Below are 23,954 nucleotides of genomic sequence, written 5' to 3' on the forward strand. Positions count from 1 at the left end.
ACACAGGGTAGGAGCATGGTGTGGCAGTGACTGAACTGGGGACTTGCAGTGGCTGTACTCTCCATGAACATGGCAGTATGCATGGCATGATAGCTTCTTTCATGGCTGATCCAGACAGGAGGCAGATGTAGGTCTCTCCTCAGTTATCAAGGGGTGGGGACAGAAAGAAACACCATTCTTATTACTGCCTTCTGAGGTGACTCATCCTGCCCAGTTGGCAGTTACAGTGGGTCTGTGAGGATGCTGATAGGTATGGGGGCTACAGGGTTGTAAGATATCCTGGGTGAGGCTTGCAAACCCAGAAGGGGGACTCTCCTGATACTTACCACAGGCCTTGCCAGGAATTATCCTGATGATACCAAGCTGTATTTGGTCTCCCTCAGGGAGAAGATGATCAGGACAAATTCAGCCAGCTTCAGCAGACGGTACTACCTGAGGGACCTGATGCCATCTCCTTCTACAATGCCAAAATCAAGACAGAACAGAAGGTAACTTGGGAGGTTCCTGTCTCTAGGAAGGGTGGGGGGCTTCAGGGACCTCATTATTAGGACACTCAAAATCACACTTCCTACTCTAGAGTTGCAGGGGAGGAATGGTGCCCACCCAGAGAGATCCAGTGTTACCCACATTCTGTAGTGTCTTCTGAAGCTCCAGACAGGGACAGGGCTAGATCATAGAAGAGACCCACAGACCATGAGCAGGCCTGGACATGGCTGGTGCATACTGAGCCGTCCAGTGGGTGGTTCACAACTGAAGACAAGATTCAGGGATCCCCTGAGGCCACTGCCTGTCAGGGAGGACCTCTCCAAGGGCAGGCCACCCTGCTCAAGTGGCAGGGTACAGAAGATCACATTCAGCCAAGGCAGAGATAGACATGGTCTCAGCTGTAGGGTTGAGTCTGTGACTCTTCTCCCTGAGCAAGTTGGGCTGGAGCAGAGGCTCTCTACTCTGCCAAGGTCCAGCCTCAAGGCAGAACACAGAGGGCCTTGTGTGCCGTGTACCTATCTGTGTCCAGAGGCAGTTTGTATATATTGTGACAGGCGCATGTGGTGTCACTACCCAAATGAGTGCGTTCTTTATATTTTTATGAACCAGGTGTGGTAGTGCATGATTCTAATTCCAGCTACTCAGGAGACTGATCACTTGAGCCCGGGGATTCAAGGCCTGCATGGTCAACATAGCAAGACCCTGTCTCAAAAAAAAAATGTTTTTGTAGTTATTTATTTACAGTTCAATAGGTGATAACATTTGGGTGTTCTAAACATTAAAAAAGCATGGAAGTGTAGCTCAGTGGTAGAATACTTACCTGGCATGTCTAAGGATGTGGGTTCAATCCCTGCAAAAAATAATAATTTTTAGCTGGATGTAGAGGTACATGCCAGCTACTTCGGAGACTGAGGCAGGAGGATCCCAAGTTCCAGGCCACCTTGGCAACTTAGTGAGATCTTTAAGAACTTAGACCCTGTCTCAAAATAAAAAATGAACATGAATAAGGGATATAGCTCAGTGGTTAGGCACCCCTGCCGATCCCTAGTACTAAAAACAATTATGATAATGAAATCAGTGCTGGATGTAGCTCAGTGGTAGAGCACTTCTGAGCATGCCCAAGTCCCTGGGTTCAATCCCCAGTACTGCAAAAAATTTTTTAGAAAATTAAAAATAAATAATAATAATAATAAAATCAAAATAAAATATGAAGGGCCTGGAGTATCTCATTGGTAGAGCACTTGCCAGCATGCGTGGGTTCAATCCTCTGTACTAGAAAAAAACAAAAACCATGAAAGCATAAGCACCCTGTGCCCACTTTTTAATCCTCCTCTCTGACAGGAAACCCCTACCACTTTTTCCTAGTGATTTTTTTTTTTTTTTTCACTAGAAACTTGCTTTTCTCACTTAGCAATACATCTTGAAGATCATTCCATGTCAACCTATATAGGTGCTATGAGGATGTATCAAAAATTTTTTTTTTTTAGTACTGGGGATTTAACCCAGGGACACTCTACCACTGAGCTATATCTCCAGTTCTTTTTATTTTTTTGTCTGGAAACAGTGTCTCACTAAGTTGCTGAGTCTGACCTCAGACCCTGAGTGACTGGGATTACAGGCATGAGCCACTGTACCTGGCTCAAAAGGGTTTTTTTTTTTTTTGGTACTGGGGATTGAACTCGGGGAATTTGACCACTGAGCCACATCCCCAGCCCTATTTTATTTAGAGACAGGGTCTCACTGAGTTGCTTAGCACCTCACCATTGCTGAAGCTACCTTTGAACTCAATCCTCCTGCCTCAGCCTCCTGAGTCGCTGGGATTACAGGCCTGAACCACCGTGCTCAGCTTCAAAAGATTTTTTTAACCCAATTCATATTAATGAACATTTAGGAGTTTACAGTTGTTGTTTTTTTGTTTTTTTTTTTTTTTTAAGAAACTAATCTTTTTTCTTTAAATTTTTTTTTTTTTTTTTTTTTTTTTTTTTTAGTTTTCAATGGATCTTTTATTTTATTTATTTATATGTGGTACTGAGTATTGAACCCAGGGCCTCACACATGCCAGGCAAGCGCTCTGCCACTGAGTCATAACCCCAGCCCCCAGTTTGTTTGTTTGTTTTAATTATTATTATTTTTTTACTTTGTTATGCTGGCAATTAAATCCATGCCCCTTTTTATTTATTTTGTTTGTGAGACCCTTTATTAATACAAATATAGCTGTGATAATTGAGTTTTGCAAATGTGAATTTATACATGTGTGAAAGGAATTTACACATATATGAAAGGAAGGCAATTATGCAGAAGTGAATTTCTTGCTTAAAAGGACATTTGTATTTTTGATAGGTCTGCCAAATTGCCTGCCTACAGCTAAACCCCTCTGTACCCTTATAGCAGCCTAACGGTTGCTCACAAGAAATACTATCCCATTTTTGTATTGTTTTCCAATCTGAAGGGTGAAAAGTGTTCTCTCAGTGTAACTTTAATTTGTGTTTCTCTTATGATGAGTGAACCTCTTTTCATGTTGAAGAGTCATTTTAATTTTTTTCCTGCAAACTATTCACATTTTTGCTTGTTTTTCTTTTTTCTTTTATTTTTTTGCAATACTGGGGATTGAACCCAGGGCTTCACACATGCTAGGTAAGCACTCTTCCACTGAGCTACATCCCCAACCTCTTTTGCTTGTTTTTCTATTGGTTGTAGGTTTTGTATTGTTTATTCTTTTTTTTTCTCTTTTTAGAGCATCATAGTTATACATAGTTGGGTTCATTTTGACAAAATCATACATGTATGGACTTCGATTTACTGCATTTTAGTTCCCATTCCCCAACGTTCCCTATCTTCTTTCCTCCTATTTTCCTTCCTCTGATTTTCCTTTCATTCATTTTTAGTTATTTTTGATTGGTGCTTTCTACGTATACATTCCTGAATATACATGTGGAATTCCTGTAGTATATTTATATATGTTCATAACATGATTTTGTTAAATCTGTTCTGTATTTCCTCCTTTCTTGTCCTTCCTCCCTCCCTATCTCCTCCTGTAACTCCACTGATACTTCCTATATTGTTATGATATCTGATCCCACTTCTGCCTTCTTTTTTTCCCTTATTTTACTCAAGCTTCCACATAGGAGAGAAAACATTTAACCCTTGATTTTCTGAGTCTGGCTTATTTCACTTAGCATGACATTCTTCATTTCCATCCACTTACCAGCAGATGCCATAAACTTTATTCTTTTTTTTCTTAATTGTAGGAATTCTTTATATATTAGAGAGGTTAGATTTTTATGGTATGAGTTGCAGCTACTTTTTCCTATTTGCCATTTGTCTTTTTACTTTACTTTTTATTATTTTATTTTTTAAACAAATTTTTTTGTAGTTGTAGATGAACATCATGCCTTTATTTGTTTACTTTTATACAGTGCTAAGGATCAAACCCAGTGCCTCACACATGCTAGGCAAGTGTTTTGCCACTGAGCTACAGCCCCAGCCCTTGACTTTACTTTTTTGTTGTTGTTTTGTTGATTTTCTATGACATCAAGTGTCTTATTTAAGCTGCCAAAACAAAACATATTACACTGGGTAATTTATAAAAAGCCACAATTTATTGTTCACAGTTTTGGAGGCTGAGTAGCCCAAGATCAAGGGTTCAGTAGATTCAGTGTCTGGTGAGGACTCTCTGCTTCAAGATATGGCACCTTCTAGTGGGTGGCACCTTACATGGTAGATAGGTTAAGGTCTAATAAGCTCTCTCAGGACTCTTATAAGGGCAGTAATCCCATCCATAAGATGAGAGTCTTCATGACTTAATCCCCTCCCGAAGGCTTCATCTCTTAATACCACCACCATGGCGGTTACATTTCAACACATGAATTTTGGAGTGACACCAACATTCAGCTCATAGCACAAATTTGTCAGAGTTTTCTTTCTTAGCTTCTGTATCTTACATCAACTAGAAAGCCCTTCTTCCAATTGAGTTCATTTTTCCATTTAGAATTAAACTGACATTTTTACTGATGGCTATGAGAAGCTGAAACCCATTCAAAGAGGATTGAGTAAAAGGGGATTGTTACATGGATTCTGAAGGTCCCCCAGAGCTGCACCTCTCATATCTATGTCATGTACACAAATCACAGGGGTCTTGTATTAGGATGCAGATTCTGATGTAGTAAGTCTAGAATAGGACCTGAGATTCTGCATTTCTAATAAATTCTCAGATAATGCCCAGAGTGCTAGACTAGGACCACACTTTGAGTAGCATTCTTAGAGGTCTATCTTAAGATCTGCCTTTATTAGGTACAGAAGTTCTCTTCTATTCCTAGTTCATTTACTGTTTTTTTTTTTTTCTCCTTTTCATCATGAAGGTATATTAGGTCATATTTTTTTGCCTACTGCCTCTCTTCTCTCTCCATTAGATATATTTTAGACTTTCTCATTCTATCCTCTATCTCTCTTAAAATCTCTTTTGTTTCTTCTAGCTCCTCATCTCTCTATGCTGTAATTGGGTAACTTCTTTAGATTCCTGTTCCAGTTTATTAATACCCTTCTCAGCTGTGTCTAATCAGCTGTGTCTAAAAATTCTATTTGGTTCTCCTTCAAATATGCTTGGTCATATGTTATAAACTCTTTTTTCTTACTTTTTAAAAACAATAACATTTTTTGAGATAAAATACCATACATTTCACCCTTGAAATTGTACAACTCAGTGGTTTTTAGTGTCTTCACAAATACGTGCAACCACAGTGAATTTCAGAACATGTCATGCTCTCTTTTTTTTTTTTTTTTTTTTTAACTCATAAGTGTTTTCATGTCTTAAAAGCAAGGACATTCTCTTAAATCATAATGATGTAATAATCAAAATCAGGAAAATTAACAGTAAAGCAATAATATTATTTAATCCAAAATCCATACTCAACTTTTTTGTAGTACTGGAGGTTGAATCTAGGGCTTCACATATGCAAGGCAAATGATCTCTAATTCTGAGTTATACTGCTAGCCCTTTTTATTTTATTTTGAGATAGGGTCTCACTAAGTTGCCCAGGCAAGCCTCAAACTTACAACCCTACTACCACAGCTTCCCAAATAGCTGGGATTACAGATATATTTCACCACGGTTGACCATTTTCAACTTTTTACTATTCTCCTAAAGATGTCCTTGACAACTATTCTCCCGTGTTCCTCTGGTCCAAGATCCAATCTAAGATTACATATTACATTTTGTTGCAATGTCTTCTCAAATCTGGAACAATTCTTCAGTCTTTCCTTCTATTTCATGATTTTGATATTTTTGAAGAATACAGGCCAGTATTTGGTAAAATGTATCTTAGATGTTTTCTTACTATTAAAATTCAAGTTATGCACTTTCAGTAAGTGTAACAGAAATTATGTTTTTCTTGGTGCATTGTATCAGGAGGAACATGATGTTGCTTTGTTCCATTGCTGGTGAGGCTAATTTAGGTCAATTGGTTGAGGTCATCCTGAATATATAATAGGATAAGAGGATAACATATCTTTGGCTTTGGAGAAAGAGCTTCAAAAGTTTTATTGCCTTGTGTAAATTATTTTAAATTTTCTTTAACTAGCATAAGTAATTTCAAGATCATAGAAAATGTGACTGAAAATGATTTGCATGGTTCCCATCATGAATTTCTCTCTTGCTATCATAAACAAATTTTGCACTTTCTTTTTTTTTTTTTTTGGCGGGGAGGGGACACTTTTATGTTTATTTGTTTGCTTTTGGTACTAGGGATTAAAACCAGGGGTACTGAGCTACATCCCCACTCTTGTTTATTTTCATTTTTTTTAATTTAATTTTATTTTTTGAGGAGGTATGGGGGATTGCTCTCAGGGGAACTGGACGACCAGCGAGCCACATCCCTAGCCCTATTCTGTATTTTATTTAGAGACAGGGTCTCACTGAGTTGCTTAGTGCCTTGCTTTTGCTGAGGCTGGCTTTGAACTCACTGATCTTCCTGCCTAAGCCTCCAGAGCTGCTGGGATAACAGGTGTGTGCCACCATGCCCGGCCTCATTTTTTATTTTGAGACAGGGTCTCACTAAGTTTCTGAAGCTGGCCTTGAACTTTCGATCCTCCTGCCTCAACCTTCTGAGTTGCTGGGATTACAGGCGTGCGCCACCATGCCCAGCTCAAACCTTGCACTTTTATTAATTGCTTTCAAACTTTCAAATAACATTTAAATTCTAAATCATTAAATAGAGGAACCATGTGTTTCTACAGGTCAAAATTCCATTCTCTCTATTCCCCTATCTCTAGGAGAACTCTTTGTATTGACCATTTTTAATGTTTAAGACATGCCCATGCACACAGATGTTACAAATGAACCATTTACACTATATGCATATGTATATGTATGTATATATGCAGTGGATCAGATTTTTTTGCAGGATCAAAATCTGTTGCCTGTTTTACTGAGTTTCTTCTATAATGGAGTGTGTGTGCGTGTGTGTTTAAACCTTAAGGTTCACTGCAAGTTCAAGACCAGTCTCAGCACTTTAGTGAGATCCTAAGCAATTTAGTGAGACCCTGTCTGAAAATAAAAAATCAAAAGGAATGTAGCTCAGTGGTAAGATGCCCCTGGATTTATCCCCAGTACCAATAAATAAATAAATAAGAAATCATGAGTTGATAACTTAAGCTTTAGGAGTCCAGAGCACATATGTTAAAATTACTTTACTTCAGGAAGGATTTGTTCATTTTAGCAGTTGGCAAGAGAGCATCACCAACAAGACATTTTAACCCCATCGAGAATCCAGGCTGGGGATATAGCTCAGTTGATAGCATGCCTGCCTTGCATGCCCAAGGCCCTGGGTTCAATCCCCAGCACCACCAAAAAAAAAAAAAATGTTGGTCTGGGGATGTAACTCAGTTGGTAGAGTGCTTGCCTCACAAGCACATGACCCTGGGTTCAATCCCTGGCATCGCAAAAGAAAAAAAGAATCCAGCATTTTGGGTTCATTCTTCTGCCTTGTGGGGGAATTTAGAATTTGGCTCCATATTCCAAGCTAGTTTTTACATGTACTTACTTACTGCCCACTCTTTCTGTTTTAGCTCACTTTTTCCACCTGCTTTCTAAAAGCAGAGCAATACAATAATAGAATTTGTGAACATCTAGCTGATAAGCAGTTACAGAGGGAAGGTCTTTTAGAGTTCCTTGACTCTGACTCCTCTGGAGACAGAATCATCTTTTCCTTTTGAACCATTCTCTGTCAAAAACTTTCAAATAGGTCCTTGAAACATGCATGCTTCTTTTAAAACATACCTGCAGATCATTTTAATGCAGTTTTACATACTTTCTTTAGGATGAAAGAATGAAAGTGTTTGAATATAATGTTATTTTTCATAGAATTGGTGCTATTCAGAGGGAATTCTTACCCAGAAACAGTGAGGTTGGCAGGAAGAATGATGAGGTGAATGTGAGTGACATAGTTTTGGAGTTCCTGTTAAATCCACACCTCCTGATCAATTCCTGTTTTCTCTCTTTTTCTTTTTGCAGCATAATTACTTGAAAACCATAATAGGCCTCCAGCAAGCACATAAAAAAATAGTCTCATCATCAGTACCTTGAAGTTCCTTCAACTCCAACCTACTTTAATGGAGCTGCAGAATCATCTGGAAGCTCTAACCACTTTGCTTCCAGTCTGTGACCCAGCACAGAGAACACATAATGGCTTGCCTGCTAGGAAAGGCATCGTTCAAAGGACGCCCTTGCTCATCTCCACAGAACACTTTGGGTTTTAATTCACTGTCTTATATGCAGGGACAGATAAAATTACTTTCTAGTTTGGACTTCTAGTGCTCATTCAAGAAATGTGTTTTGGGCTGGGGATATAGTTCAGTTGGTAGAGTGCTTGCCTTGCAAGCACAAGGCCCTGGGTTCAATCCCCAGCACCGCAAAAAAAAAAAAAAAAAAAAAAAAAAAAGAAATGTGAAAGGACATCTTCAGGTGGGGTTAGAACTGAGTCTGTAGTGGGAAAGCAAAAAGGTAGCTCAGCCAGGCTCCTCTTGGTGGGATTTATCCCTCTGGTTAGCCCCTTTCCTCTAGTGGATGGAGATCCTGGGGCAAACTTGGTCTGAAGAACCCTGCTTCTCACAGTTTCCTCAAACCATAAGTTCTGTCATGGCATCCTTTTTGTGTTACTGAGCCAGTGGATGCAGAGGGAGGCCCTCCTTCCTTGGCAACCATGAGAGAACCTGTTCTAGCCAGTGGCCCCAGGAAGGAATGAGGCAGATCTTGGTTTATGTCCCAGAAGTGAGTAAACACTTTCTGGGAGACATGCCCTTTGTGTTACCAGCGCATATGTGGGCTAGGTGTCAGGGCCTCTCTCTCTCTCTCTCTCTCTCCCTGCCCTGTGACCCAGAGAAGTACAAGTGAAAGTGGCCAGGATGCCCTGGATGGAACAGGGATCATCACACTGTCAGGGCTGAATAGGAAAGAAAAGACATTTTTTACTCCCCAGTTCAGTTCTCAGGCATGGCTGGTGCCCCTGGCAATTTTTCCAAAGAGGAAAAGCTCAGTGCTTTGCTCAGAGGAGAAACTGAGACTCCTGGGGGCTTCTAGGATGGCTAATACATCCCTGGGCTGGGAAATGAAGTCTCTGTGGAGCAAGAAATTTCAGTATCCTTAGAATCTTTTCTTTCACACTCACTTCTGTTCTTATGGGCCATGGTCTCAGCATTGAGTGTACTCTGTGAGTGCTCCCTGAACACCCCTTGGTGCTGCTGTAACTGGGGCCAAAAATGGTAGAGGAGGATCTGGTCACTTGGGAGGATGTGAGAGAGAACACCTGGTGGTCGTGTCTAGCTCTTGGGCCACTTTTTATGTGGAAAGAAGGAAAGAACCAAGTCATCTTACCTGAAGAAGAGAAATGTGAGAGCATCTCAGGAGGTGTGCCAGGTAGAAGGGAAGGAAGGGGATTTGATTTGTGTGGTCCCCAAATTTAGACTGGAGGAATAGGAGCAGACATTTCCCCAAAAGGTAGAAATGACTGAAAGGCAGATTGTTATCTCAAAATAAGAAGAGGCTTAAAGTGAGAGCAGTCCTGGCATGAAGTTAGTAGTGAAAGCCCACAGCACTGGGCCATCTGGCAAGGGGGCTGCTTGTGGTGGGAGGTTCAGCTGAATGGCATCTGTCCAGTCTGACCCTACCATTCTGTTCCTCAACCCATCAGTGAGCAACAGATGTAGGTTTTGTTAAAGAGAAAGCAGAGAGGCTTTCTTTGAGGTCCCTACACTCTCTTCTCTCCCACCACCCACTATCTCTTTCACTGATGGATAAAAAGTCCTGAAATGGGTTTCAGAGATTCTGGGCAGGGAGTTCTAATTCTTTCCCTTCCTGACTATCCTTACCATTACAAGGACTTGTTTGGGGTTTCTAGATCTTTGGGGCCTTCTCAGGAAATGGGACATAGTAAACAGGGGATGCATCTTGTTGGGGCCATAGGAAGCTTGTGGTATTCCTGATCGCTCTTTCCTTCAGTTCCCTTAAGTGGCTGGAATGGCCTGGCCCTGCTGGACATCCTGTCCACTGGAACCCCTAGACAGCCAGCCCTGAAGTCCTTTGGCCAGGTCATGTTGGGGCTTTGTAAGGCAGCTGGTCCTGGATGCTGAAATATTTGTCTCTAGTTCTTTTGTTTATCACGTAGGCCTCTTTGGTCAGTACTGGCACAAACTGAAGCAAGTAATCATCAGGGTGGGCAGAGCCATAGGAATAAACTTGATGGCACTCAGAAGATTACTCTCCTCAAAAACTCCCTACAGGAGGAGATACTTCCAATATGACAAGAACATAGGGGGCATTATGTGAAATGGGCCTGTCACATGGGCCTGTCATTTCAGAAAATAGTTCCTCCTAAGTTAATATGACCATCCAAATCAACAATGAAGTGATTTCCAATTCTATCAATGGGATACCAGAGATAACTTGAACATATTTCTTCTGCAAACAGAAAGACTAGCTAAATTGTATAACATTTTTTTGAAATGCAAAGTTAATTTTTAGTAAAGAAGGGAATGCCAGGAACTGGAGAAAAGGAAATTCTTTTTTTATTTTTTTATTTTTTTTTATTATTGTAAACAAATGGGATACATGTTGTTTCTCTTTTTGTACATGGCGTAAAGGCATACCATTTGTGTAATCATAAATTTACATAGGGTAATGTTGTTTGATTCATTCTTTCCCTTCCCCCCACCCCTCCCACCCCTCTTTTCCCTCTATACAGTCCTTCCTTCCTCCATTCTTGCCCCCTTCCCTAACCCTAACTCTAACCCTAACACTAACCCCTCCCACCCTCCATTATGTGTCATCATCCACTTATTAGCGATATCATTCGTCCTTTGATTTTTTGAGATTGGCTTATCTCACTTAGCATGATATTCTCCAGTTTCATCCATTTGCCTGCAAATGCCATAATTTTATCATTCTTTTTTTTTTTTTTTTTTTTTTGGGGGGTGCTAGGGATCGAACTCAGGGCCTTGTGCTTACAAGGCAAGCACTCTACCAACTGAGCTATCTCCCCAGCCCCCAATTTTATCATTCTTTATGGCTGAGTAATATTCCATTGTATATATATACCACATTTTCTTTATCCATTCATCAATTGAAGGACATCTAGGTTGGTTCCACAATCTGGCTATTGTGAACTGAGCAGCTATGAACATTGATGTGGCTGTATCTCTGTAATATGCTGATTTTAAGTCCTTTGGGTATAGGCCAAGGAGTGGGATAGCTGGCTCAAATGGTGGTTCCATTCCAAGTTTTCTAAGGAGTCTCCACACTGCTTTCCAGAGTGGCTGCACTAATTTGCAGCTCCACCAGCAATGTATGAGTGTACCTTTCTCCCCACATCCTCGCCAACACCTGTTGTTGCTTGTATTCTTGATAATCGCCATTCTAATTGGGATGAGATGGAATCTTAGGGTGGTTTTGATTTGCATTTCTCTTATTACTAGAGATGTTGAACATTTTTCCATATGTTTGTTGATTGCTTGTAGATCTTCTTCTGTGAAGTGTCTATTCATTTCCTTAGCCCATTTGTCGATTGGATTATTTGCATTCTTGGTGTAGAGTTTTTTGAGTTCTTTATAGATTCTGGAGATTAGTGCTCTATCTGAAGTATGATTGGCAAAGATTTTCTCCCACTCTGTAGGCTCTTTCTTCGCATTGCTGATAGTTTCCTTTGCTGAGAGAAAGCTTTTTAGTTTGAATCTATCCCAGTTATTAATTCTTGCTTTTATTTCTTGTGCTATGGGAGTCCTGTTGAGGAAGTCTGGTCCTAAGCCGACATGTTGAAGCTCTGGACCTACTTTTTCTTCTATAAGATGAAGGTCTCTGGTCTGATTCCGAGATCCTTAATCCATTTTGAGTTTAGTTTCGTGCATGGTGAGAGATATGGGTTTAGTTTCATTCTGTTGCATATGGATTTCCAATTCTCCCAGCACCATTTGTTGAAGAGGCTATCTGAGAAAAGGAAATTGAAAACGAAAATGGTGAGCATGTGAACTAGGGACTGGGATAAAGTGTGTGAATGAATTGTTGGACTTGAGAATAATATCAAGGAAAGTATGAGAAATAAGACATTGACTTATGCCAGATAGGAAGTTGGAAATCGAACTCCCTGCATAAAGATGGTACCCTAAAGACTTCATCCTTGTTGAAGAGGTAAGCTGTAAAAAGTTCCCTCACTGGTATGGAGAAAAAAAAGAGATTTTTCCACAGAGATGCAAGGGCACAGGTTCCATGAGAGTTTGCAACCAGGATTTGAGATTCAAACTGTGGTCCAGGAACCACCAGGCTGAGAAATTGGCATGAAAATTATCCCCAGGTTATGGATAACAGTGAAACACTTAGTAGAATCAAATTTTAAAATCTGTATGTGCCCTTTTCCCAACCATACAGTATTCCCACAGACAAAGGTCTAGCTTTGCTGGGATATGGTGGTATATACCTGTAATCCCAGATACTTGGGAGGTTGAGGCAGAAAGATATGGTCCAGGTCACCCTGGAATACTTAGTGAGACCCTGTCTTGAAATAAAATAGGGCTGGTGGTAAAGCTTAATGGTAAAGGATTTGCCTAGCATGCACAAGGCCCTGGGTATCTAATCCCTTCTATAGGGTGGGGAATAAATATAGATGGATAAAAGTTTCAAAGAGGGCTGGGGTTGTAACTCAGTGGTAGAGTGCTCGCTCACCTGGCATGTGTGAGGCACTGGATTCGATCCTCCATAACGCATAAAAAATAAAGGTATTTTGTCTATCTGAAATTAAAAAATAAAATATTAAAAAAAAACTTCAAAGATTAAACACACAGAAACAAACTACCATGGTGGAGGCACACTGAAAACAGTGTCAGACTTATAAGAACTTCAGATAAGTTATTGGGGAAAGACAATATATGTATCTATTAGATGTTTTAAGCATAGTAAAAAAAAAAAAAGGAATTGAAAAAGACTAAAAAAATAGATTTCTGATTTTTTTAAAGAACAGAAATACTAAGAATAAAAAAATGACCTAAAAATTAAAATGACAAACTAGAAACAGTAAAAAAGAGAATTAATATCCTGGAAGCTGGATCTGAGGAAATTGCTGAGACAGCAGCAGAGTGGGACAGAGTGGTGGAAAATTGAAAGTATGAATAAGAGATATAGGAGGACAGAGTGAGAAGATTCAGTATATATCTAATCACAGATCCTATGTAATAGATCATTCTCTTGGTGATCTCATCTAGTTTCATGGCTTTAAAAATCTCTATTCCAACTCTAAATTTTATATATCTCGTCTAGACCACACTCCTAAGCTCCAAACTTGTGTAGTCAACTGCTACCTTGATACTCCCACTTGAATGTGTAATGGACATCTACAAATCAGTGTGTTCAAAGATGAATGCCTGGGGTGTGGCTCAATGGTAGAGTGCTTTTCTAGAATGCACAAGGTCCTGGATTTGATCCCCAGCACCGCAATATACAAAACAAAACAAAACTAAATGGCCTAATTGTCCCTCTAAACATATTCTACCCTCGAAACCCTTATCTCAGGTCAATTACTTAGGCTAAAATCATTAGTTTTGTACTTCACTTCCCTCTTTCTCTCATACTCCACATTGAATGTGTCAAGAAATTCACGGGACTTCACCTTTTTGCTGTATTCAAAAGCCAGTGATCTAGGCCTTCATCACCTCTTTCCTTATTGCACCAGTTCGCTGTCTCCCAGCTTCCAGAACAGCAACCTGGTTGATCCGTTTGAAATATGTTAGATCACATGTCTCAAACTTAATGACTCCCTATTTCTGTCAGAGTAAAAGCCATGTTCTTTTTAAAATAGCTCACAAAGAAGGGGAGGGGTAGGGTTTGAGAGGAGGGGTGGGGATGGAAAGGATGGTAGATTGAAACAGACATTATTACCCTATATACATGTATGAAATTTTTAGAAAACATTTATAAAAAAAAGCAAAATTAAACTATAAAAAGAAAATAGCTCACAAGGTCCTACATTATCTTGCCTGCTATGATTCTCTGCCATCATCTCCTCTACTCTCCATCTTGCTCACTTTACTCCAGTCTCATTGGCCTCCTTACTGTTCCTCAAACTGCCAGATCTTTGCAATGGCTATTCCCTCTACCTGAAACATTCTACCCCCAGACATCCATGTGACTTACTCCCTCACTTCAAGTCTTTGCCTACATGTCACCTTCTGTAGCAGATGCTGTCATGCCTCGACCACAATCCCTTGCACTTGCCATTTCTGCTAATGGCTTCCTACTGAAAGCATCTACAATTTTCTACATAAAGGTTTTCTCAACATGGGTGCTCACCTGCTTCAGGGTAGGCCCAAACACCAGGAAGTTAACACCTTTAGGAGCACCCTTCAACCATAAACCTTTAGGAGTCCACGGAGGAGTCCCCCTACCTCCTGTCTCCTTGGGTGGGACAACTCAGAGTCACGTTCTCCAGTATTTCCCAGAACTTCGCAGTATAAACACAAATTCACATACAAATAGGTCAAAGGAAAAAAAAATAGTTGATATATTGTTAGTTGGATTGCCAATGAAATAACATCTTAAAATATTTAAAAACAATCATTTTAAAAATGTTATATAGGGGCTGCAGTTGTGGCTCAGTAGTAGAGTCACTTGCCTAGCATGTGCGAGGCCCTGGGTTCAGTCCTCAGCACCACATAAAAAATAAACAAATAAAATGAAGGTATTGTCTCCATCTACAACTAAAAAAAAATCAAAAAGTTATATATCATTAATAATATGTTTCATAAACATACAAAGGAAAGGATAAGGTTGACAGAGTATGGCACCCAAGGTTTCTTTCTAAAGGCCTAATGTTCAAGGTGGGATGAATTCTGGAGAGTCCTCCCTCCATTCCACTATCTAAAGTTCTGAGATTTTAAGGTGGGATAAGATTTTAAGGTAGGATATGAATTCTGGAGAGCCCCTCTCAGTTCCACTGTCTTTAATCCAAAGGGCTCAGACACACCTTTGTTATTTCTTCCAGCATCAAATGGAGGTTCTAGTCCAACTGCTTCACCACAAGCTGGGCCAAGGGAGTGTTACTCTGAACTTGACTTTTAGTCAGTATACTGCACTTTTCTAAGGCAGTACAAAATAGGGGTAGAGCATAGGCCTTAAGACAAAGACATGGGAGTTTAGATAGGGACGCTGTATCTTACTGACGTGGGATCTTAGGTGAGTTGTCCAATTTCTCTGCCTAATCTCTGATTAAAGAATCATTGGGCTGGGTGCAGTGGTACATGCCTGCAATCCCAGCTGCTCCCGAGGCTGAGGCAGGAGGATCTCAAGTTCACAGCCAGCCTCAGTAAAAGCGAGGAGCTAAGCAACTCAGTGAGACCCTGTCTCTAAATACAATACAAAATAGGGCTGGGGATGTGGCTCAGTGGTCAAGTGCCCCTGAGATCAATCCCTGGTACCCCAACCCCCGCAAAAAAAAAAAAAGAAAAAAGAAAAAAAGGAATCAGGGTGTTCTGTGAAGTGAAGGAATTAATTTATATCAAATTCATAGTAGTTCTTCTCAACGAACTCTAACAGACAGGACAGTAACAATAAGAAAGATGTGAATGTGCCCAGCATTATGTTAGATGGGTAGTGAGCTCAAATGCAAATACACACATCACCTAAATCAACATTCAGCTTCCTTTCCACCTCACCAAATGGATTTGGGGAACTGAAAAGGCAGCATTCGGGTTGACATTATCTCTTTCCAATTAAAGCTGATTGTGATGGCTCTTTAGGACCAAAAGGTGATTTTGATAGAGTGAGGTAGCTGCTAAAAATGTGCTCAATGGCATCCTGGACAGTGTTAATGGAAGTCAGGTGTCCTGGGTCAGGGAACTAATAGTCCACATTTTCTGGTCACACTTAGAATGTCATATCAGGGTTCAGAGGCAATGTTTTAAGTGGACACATACCCAGGGGAAGGTGACCTACAGCACAGGAGGCTCTGAAAACTCTGTATAGCAAGGAATATTCATAGAAACTAGGGACATTTGATCTGAGATGAAAAATACAAAGGGGGGAGATTATTTGTCATTTCAGGAGGAAAAAATGGGAGTTTTTCAACCCTGGAATTGACAGTCTTGGTGCAAACTGGGCTCCCAGGTCTTGGAGGATGCAACTGGTATCTCAGCAGCCACAGTCAAGGCCCATGACAGAGGAATTCTCAAACCTGGAGGAAAGGGCTTGAATGCCTCTATGTTCCTTCAAAATCTAAATTTTGTGATTCTATTTATGTGTTTCTTAAGTCTGACATGAAATCAGGATCTACTAAACCACTGAGGGATGACTAGACATTAGTGAGAGGGACATCTATGGTGTTTAGTTGTTTGAAATTCTTTTAATGTTTTCATGTGAACCATCTGTTTGACTATTCTAATATTAGTAAAGATGTCTAATTAGCTATAATAGGGCTCATGATTTCCAGTCAATGCCACTTTCCTGAAAAAGTATCAGTGGCAGAAGATGTATTAAGATGGTCGGCCATCCTATGATCCTGGGTACTTGGGCTACTAGGTCAATTCCCCACCCTGTCACTCACCTTTATGCATACATATAATAAAAAGGGTAAACCAAGAATCCAAGGGCAGGTTCTTATACCAAACCTTATGTGAAGATTGGACTGTGAATAAATGGAAAAAAAAAAAAAAAGAGAAAAGAAAAACCAAAAACATGTTGCGTAAATGAATGAAAAAAACAAGTGAAAAAAAAAAAAAAAAAAAAAAAAAGGAAAGAAGATACATGCTTTGTGTATAACTCCCAGGCTGTGATTTCTCCCTGTGCACATTAATAAATTTGTATACCTTTTTCCCTATTTAAAAAAAATAGGTGGACTGAGGATTTAGCTCAGTGGTAGAGCGTTTGCCTCTCACACGTGAGGCACTGGGTTCAATCCTCAGCACCACGTAAAAATAAGTAAGTAAAATAAATGTTTCCATCTACAACTAAAAATATATATTTTTAAAAGGTGTATTTTTGAGCACTGACATAGCTGTTCTTAACCCTGGCTACATATCATAATCACACAAGGTACTTTTGTAAAATTCTGATGCCTAAAGCCACATCCTAGACCAATTAAATCTGAACCTCTGGGGCCTGGGCATTGGCATTTTTAAAAGCTTCCCTAGTGGCTCTAATGGGCAGACTGGATTGAGATCCCCTGGTATAAGGAGACCTGGATATTTGTTTCCTGAATTAACATGCTTAGAAGCTGCAAATTAATCTTAATCTAATACACATCACATTTCTCTTAGGAAACAAGAACAGATATTTTTCTACAAACTTTCAATTCACAAACTTCCATAGTTTCTGGTTATAAAAATCTGAATATTCATTGGTGATAACTGAGCACTTTAATGTTTTACACACTCCATAGTTGCTTCTAATTTTCAGTCAAGACTGAGAGACATTGTGACAGGTGTTCAATAAACACTTAGATGAGTGAGTGGTGGGTGGTTGGATGTGGTACTGTGGGAGTTCCTTTTAAAATTTTTTTAGTTGTCCATGGACCTTTGTTTTTTATTTATTTATATGTGGTGCTAAGAATTGAACCCAGAGCCTCGCACATGCTAGGCAAGTGCTCTACCACTGAGCCCCTCCCCCAGCCCCCAGTGGGGATTCTTAACCTTGGTAATATTGATATTTTAAGTTACTTATTTGTTGTTGGGGCTGTCCAGTATGTTGCAGGACACTTAAACAGTTTCTCTGACCTTTATCCCAAAGAGACATGCCAGTAACATCCCCTATTATGACACCCTAACAATGTCTCCATTTTCAAATGTCCCCTGGGGGGCAACTGCCCCTGGTTGAGAACCCCTTGAGTAGATTAATAAATGGGTACACAAATGAACACATGCATGCATGGACAGGTACATGGATGGATGGGTGGGTAGAAGGGTGGCTGGATGATGAATGATAAGGACTCATAAACCTAATTGCATGTCTTTGTTCCTGAAGGTTTGAAAATATTCTTGCTCTCTGTCCATAAAGTAGCACAGAAGGGTAAATATTTGGCATATAAAATAATTGGAAGAATACAGAAGGACTGAATTTGAAATTTCAGACACTGACATCATTTACCAATGTGAAACTAAATTCTAAAGTCTGATTCAGAAAAAAGACTTATTAAACATAGCTGACATAAAAAACTGCTTATAACAAAAAGTAAATGTGGTAAACTGTTACTAAAAATTAACAAAAGATAAAAAGTAAAATCTTCAACACAACACTAAGATATAATAAAATCATGATCTGAGAGAACTGAATTTTTTTTAAGTGGTGTGAATCAAACCCAGGGTCTTGTGCACGTTAGGTAAGTGCTCTATCACTGAGCTATAACCCCAGCATTTTAAATTTTTATTTTGAAATAGAGTATCATTAAACTGTTGAGTCTGACCTCCTGCCTCAGTATCCTCAGTAGCTGGGATTACGGGTATGCACTGAGGCTAGCAGAAAACTGGACTTCATAGAGATAAAGGATACAAAGTAAAATCTGCATTGACAATGCTATAATAAGTTACATTTTACTCAAAAAATGTTAAGTCAAAGTTCTTTTCTTTTCTTTTCTTTTTTTTTTTTTTTTTTTTTTGTGGTACTGGGGATGGAACCCTACCACCAAGCTACATCCTGAACCTAAAATAATTTTAAAACACTTTGATTTTTTTCAAATTATTTTTTAAATACTTTATTTTTTTGGTATTGGAGATTGAACCCAGGGTGTTTTACCTCTGAGCTACATCCCAGACATTTTTATTAGTTTTTTCATAGTATGACACAAAAACGTGTACCTGTATGTATGTGCAATATGGATTTCCTCATACATCAGGAAAAAATAATCTTAAACCTCAGCTCAGTAGTGGAGTGCATGCCTACCATGTGCAAGACCCTAGGCTCAATCCCCACCATCCAAATCAAATTCTTCTAAACCTATAATCCTAAACTACAGGATAATTAATCAAGGTGCTGCCCTGCCTGCCAGTTGCCAGTCTTCACAATCCCACAGAATATTACTCTGGTGAACTCTGCTTGGTTCCTCCAGTCCTGGCCCTGCAAATACTGCAAATATGGCTTAAACCAAAAGGATAAGTAATGTTCCACAGGCCAACATAACTCAGCTTGAACACTGGACAGAAAGTCTAGTCAGGCCTTATGTCTTTGTACAAGATTTTATTAAATGTTTTAAACAGCAACATCCAGACTCCAGATACAGCTGCCAAGAAGACTCTGTTATGCTGTAGAGACTGACTGGGGCATGGCAGGCGGCTGGGCTTCTGTCCTGAGATGGGAATGGTGGGTAGGATCTCATCTTTGGGTTCCACAATGCTCACATGGTCAGGCAAAGGCTTCTTAGGGCCAATCTTACCACTTGGGTCCCAGAGCAGCATGATCTTCACTTTGATGCCCAGCACACCCTGTCTGAGCAGCACGTGGCACACAGTAGTGTCAACATACTGGTTAACAGGGTCCCCCATCGGGCCATCCACAAACTTCATGGATTTAGCTCTCTGTCCTCAGAGCTTCCCGACACCACAACCTCACAGCCCTCTGGCTCCACTCTCCACGATGAACCGCAGCACACCCTTAAAGGCCCTCCGCACAGCAAGTGCTCCTAGGAGTTTGTATCGCAGTGACTCTGCCTGGGCAATGGCACACAGACCTCTTGTGGCCACCTTTTCAGCATAAAGCTCTACACTGCCCTCAGGGGAAACCAAATCTCTTCTGAACTACCTGCAGTCAATTACCAGATCTGCTGCCCCTTCTCACTAAGAACATTCTGTGTCCTGCTGGCTAAGATAATGATTTCTGTCCTGGTTGGTGTGACTCGGACCTCAACTCCAGAGTAACCATCTTCAGCCAGCTCCGGAATGAGAAACTCATTTAATTCAGCTTTGACAATTCCATCAGCGACAAACTTCCTCTTAGAAATTTGCACCATCTTGCTGCTGCACACCCCAAAAGGAAAGGATCCATTTTTATTTTGAAACAGGATCTCCCTAAATTGCTTAGGCTTCACTTACTTGCTTAGGCTGGCTTGGAACTTGTAATCCTCCTACCTCAGCTTCCATAGTCACTAGGATGGCATGTGTCACCGTGCCTCACTAAATACATTTTAAATGAACAAAATTAATAACTTTAAGGGTACAGTGTAAAAAAATTATGAAGGGATTAAATAGGCATAATAAAGCCTGCTCAAGGAAATTGTTTCTCAATTAAATTTTTCACTGTTGCCTGGCACTGTGGTGCATGCCTGTAATCCCAACAACTCAGGAGGTTGAGGCAGGAGGATTACAAGTTATTAGCAATTTATTGCGACCCTAAGCAATTTAGCAAGACCCTGTCTCAAAATAAAAGATAAAAAAAGGGTTGGGGATGTGACTTATGATTAGGTGTCCCTGGGTTTAATCCTTGGTTCAACAACAACAACAACAAAATTAATCATTGTTGGAAGTGGGGGAGTATAACTCAGGTGTAGAGTGCTTGCCTAGCATGAGTGAGGCCCTGGCATCCATCCCCAACACCACACACACATACACATACACAATTTTCATAGTTGGTATGATTAAAATATCTGTATGGCCAGTAAAATACTAAAAATAACAATGGGATCAAAAAACAAAGTTTCTTTGGGTAAAATATACCTACTATTTAGATATGTGGGCCCTATATTCAGAAATAGCTGACTTTTTTGTGGGGAGCTATTTTTCTAATTCTTAGGCTTTTTTTTCCCCCTAAAACAAACAAACAAAAATATAGCTTATGTTAAATATAAAGATTTGCCAGGCCCGTAATCCCAGCAATTTGGGAGGCTGAGTTAGTAGGATTGAAAGTTCTAGGCCACTCTCAACAATTTAGGGAATCCCTCAGCAACTTGGTGAGACCATGCCTCAAAATAAAAAAAGGGACAAGTGTCTCTGGGTTCAATTCCTAATACTGCCACAGTTACATAAATAAATAAATAAATGTACAAGTTTTATAGACGAAAAGTTTGCCCACACTGGATAGAAAAATTGTAAAAGATTTTGAAATAGAACAAAAGATTGGAGGTTGGGAAGTTGGGTGTCTTTTTTTTTTTACCCCAGTGCTCCGGTGGAACCCAGGTCCCTCTCTGCAAGGGCTCTATCACTGAACTACTACATCCCCAGCCCTGAAGCCTGGGTGGTATATAGCAAATCCTTCTCAGTCAAGGGATTCTAAGAGGGCTGTGACTTTTCATTGTCTTTGAGCTGTACTACAGCCCAGGAAGTCACAGATAATGAATAGAAATGCAAATGTACGATCAGTAGACATGCAAATTATGTTCCTCCACCGATCCCCTCCTGGTAAATAACAGTACTTGTAGATCCATTTCAGTATGCCTGATCTATATAAGGGTGATATTTTAAATTCTCCTTTGAACTTGTAAAATCTTATTGGCTCCCTCATTAATTAATGAGCTGAATAAAATCATTGACACATTTTCATTTTATATATGTATGACAATCATGATTATAACTTTGAAAAATCATCTATTAACAACTGATAAATGGACATTATTCTTCACTGTTGGACAGAGCATCAGTTGACTCAAGTTCTCTGGAGAACAATTAGGCAGTGTACCCCCAGAACATTAAAAATGTATATATTGGTACATAGGTTACACAGTATGTAGGATAAAATTTGAGGAATATCTTTTTTTTTTTTTTTTTTTTTGCACCAGATATTGAACCCAGGGGTGCTTTTCCACTGAGATACAACGCCAGCACCACTCCCCCCTTTTTTTTAATTTTAAAAATTTTGAGACGAGGTCTTGCTAATTTGCAGAGGGTGTCCCTAAATTGCTGATAGTCTCGCTGAGTTGCTGAAACTGGTCTTGAACTTGCAATCTTCCTGCCTCATCCTCCCCAGTCACTGGGATTATAGGCATGTGTCACCACATCTGGCTAAATTTTAAAATTGTGTACACCAAAGATGTTTCATAACCACATTTTGTTCAGATGCAAAACTTAATTACTATTTTTTTAATTAAAAATTTTGGGGTAGGCTGGGGTTGTGGCTCAGTGGTAGAGTGAGTGCTTGCTGAGGGTTCGATCCTCAGCACCACATAAAAATAAATAAATAAAATAAAGGTATTGTGTCCATCTACAACTACAATATATATAAATTACATATTATGATATATATAGAGATATATATCTATATATATAATCTATATATATATAGATATATAGATATATCTAAATCGAGGGGCTGGTGGCATTCAGTTTTAGAGCATGTGCCTAGCCTAGCATGTGTGAAACCCTGGGTTTAGTCCCTAGCACAACACTCCAAAATTTGATAGCCAAGTTTTTGTTTGTTTGTTTGTTTGTTTGTTTTTTGGTACCAGGGATTGAACCTAGCGGCGCTTAACCACTGAGCCACATCTCCAGTCCTTTTCCCTTTTTTTACTTTTTGAGACAGAGACTTGCTAAGTTGCTTAGGATCTTGCTAAATTGCTGTGGCTGGCTTTGAATTTGTGATCACTCCTGCCTTAGCCTCCAGAGCTGCTAGGATTACAGGCATGCACCACCACACCCACCAAGTTTTAAGTTTAACATTTTAACTGGGCATGGTGGCATACCATGCTACTTCAGAGGCTGAGGCAGGAGTATCACTTGAGCCAGTTACCAATCTGCAGAGAGTTCTTTTGCTCAATTCAGATAGAAATCACCAATAGACAAAATACACCTCCCTTAGTATTAGCAGCTCTCAGTTTTGAATGTCAGCAGCTTACAGCTCTTCATGTCAGGTGCCTTCCCTGCTCTTCTAGCGGTTGGAACCAGCAGCTATCAGCTACCTTTTGGAACTCTTCCAGCAGCTGGAACTATCAGCTCCCAGCCTCTCTGTTGCTCCCCACCATTCTATGGTTGCTAATCACTCTCAGTGTTACTAGCTCTAAGTGCAACCAGTTCAGTCTGTTCTACTCAAGATAGAAGTCATGAATAGGCAACATGTTAACATCCAAAAGAGGCTTTATTAGGTCTCAGGCTGCAGTACTCAGACTGTTCTGATAAGCATATGGGAAGGGGTTACATAGACAAAAAAAAAAAAAAAAAAAAAGGTGGATTTATGCAAGTGCAGTATCCTGCCAGGTAACCCCAAGCTTTCTCTTTAGTCATGGGTAGGGGAGCGGCTCTCTGCTGACTGGAATAATGGCTGAAATAATGACTGCAGAGGGGTGGAGTTGTCCAGAGAGACAAGGGCATTAGACCCTTCTCTTCAGTCTGAAATGCATAAAATCAAAACCAGCCTGGTCAACATAGTGAGAACATCTTTAAACAAAACAAAACAAAACAAAACAACAACAACAAAAAACCACACAAACAAATAAAAAACAACAACAAAAAACAAAACCCCTGAGTTCAAGCACAGTTTTAACACTGAGGGACGGAATACACAAATGAACAATGACCAGACAGTCTGTGACCTCTGACCCATAATTTGCAGTCACCAGTCTAGGAAATCAACTCATTATCTACAATAACCAGACTACTATCTACAAGTCAAACTTGTAGGAAGTCTGACCACTATCTTTAGCAATCAACCCAGAAAGCCAAACAACAACCCATGTAACTATCAGCCCCAAATAGCCAGGACTTGATTAATAACTGACAGCTTCCCTAATTTTTGTCCCCATTTGCAATTTAGGATCAAGCAGAGGAAACCAAATATGTTCCCCTATCCAATCACATAAGATGTTCCACTTTTTTTTTTTTTTTGCAGTACAGGGGGTTAAAACCTAAGGGTACTCTTACCACTAAGCTATATTCCCAGCTCTTCTAAGATTTTGTTTTGAGAAAGGGTGTCACTTATTTGCCCTGGTTGGCCTTGAATTTGTAATCCTTCTGCTCAGCCTCCCCAGTAGCTGGGATTATGTCCCACTTCTCACTGACCTACTCACAGCTTCCTTCATGCCAATAGCTTC

General features: G+C 39.9%; 1 protein-coding gene, 1 long non-coding RNA gene and 1 pseudogene across 8 annotated transcripts in view; 1 reads left to right on the forward strand and 2 right to left on the reverse strand.

The window, feature by feature from the left end:
* Positions 1–8,286, forward strand: part of Kif9 (kinesin family member 9) — a 51,898-nt gene extending 43,612 nt beyond the window's left edge. For all 7 annotated transcript variants that reach the window (XM_047532352.1, XM_047532350.1, XM_047532356.1 and 4 more), the window contains 2 exons: positions 384–488; positions 7,994–8,286. In XM_047532352.1, coding sequence (XP_047388308.1) covers positions 384–488; positions 7,994–8,065 — 177 coding nt within the window. In that variant the 3' untranslated portion in view covers positions 8,066–8,286. The remainder of the gene's footprint in view (positions 1–383; positions 489–7,993) is intronic.
* Positions 8,287–12,477: 4,191 nt separating this feature from the next.
* Positions 12,478–14,455, reverse strand: LOC124969441 (uncharacterized). The gene is made up of 3 exons (XR_007105967.1): positions 14,309–14,455; positions 13,629–13,722; positions 12,478–12,754 (listed from the first exon to the last, which is right to left on the reverse strand). It is a non-coding gene; the product is annotated as an uncharacterized LOC124969441 (long non-coding RNA).
* Positions 14,456–19,042: 4,587 nt separating this feature from the next.
* Positions 19,043–20,108, reverse strand: LOC124969420 (40S ribosomal protein S3-like; annotated as a pseudogene).
* Between the last annotated feature and the right edge of the window lie 3,846 nt (positions 20,109–23,954).

The sequence above is a fragment of the Sciurus carolinensis genome, chromosome 17 (assembly GCF_902686445.1).
Source record: "Sciurus carolinensis chromosome 17, mSciCar1.2, whole genome shotgun sequence".
In the NCBI taxonomy this organism is placed as follows: Eukaryota; Metazoa; Chordata; class Mammalia; order Rodentia; family Sciuridae; genus Sciurus; species Sciurus carolinensis.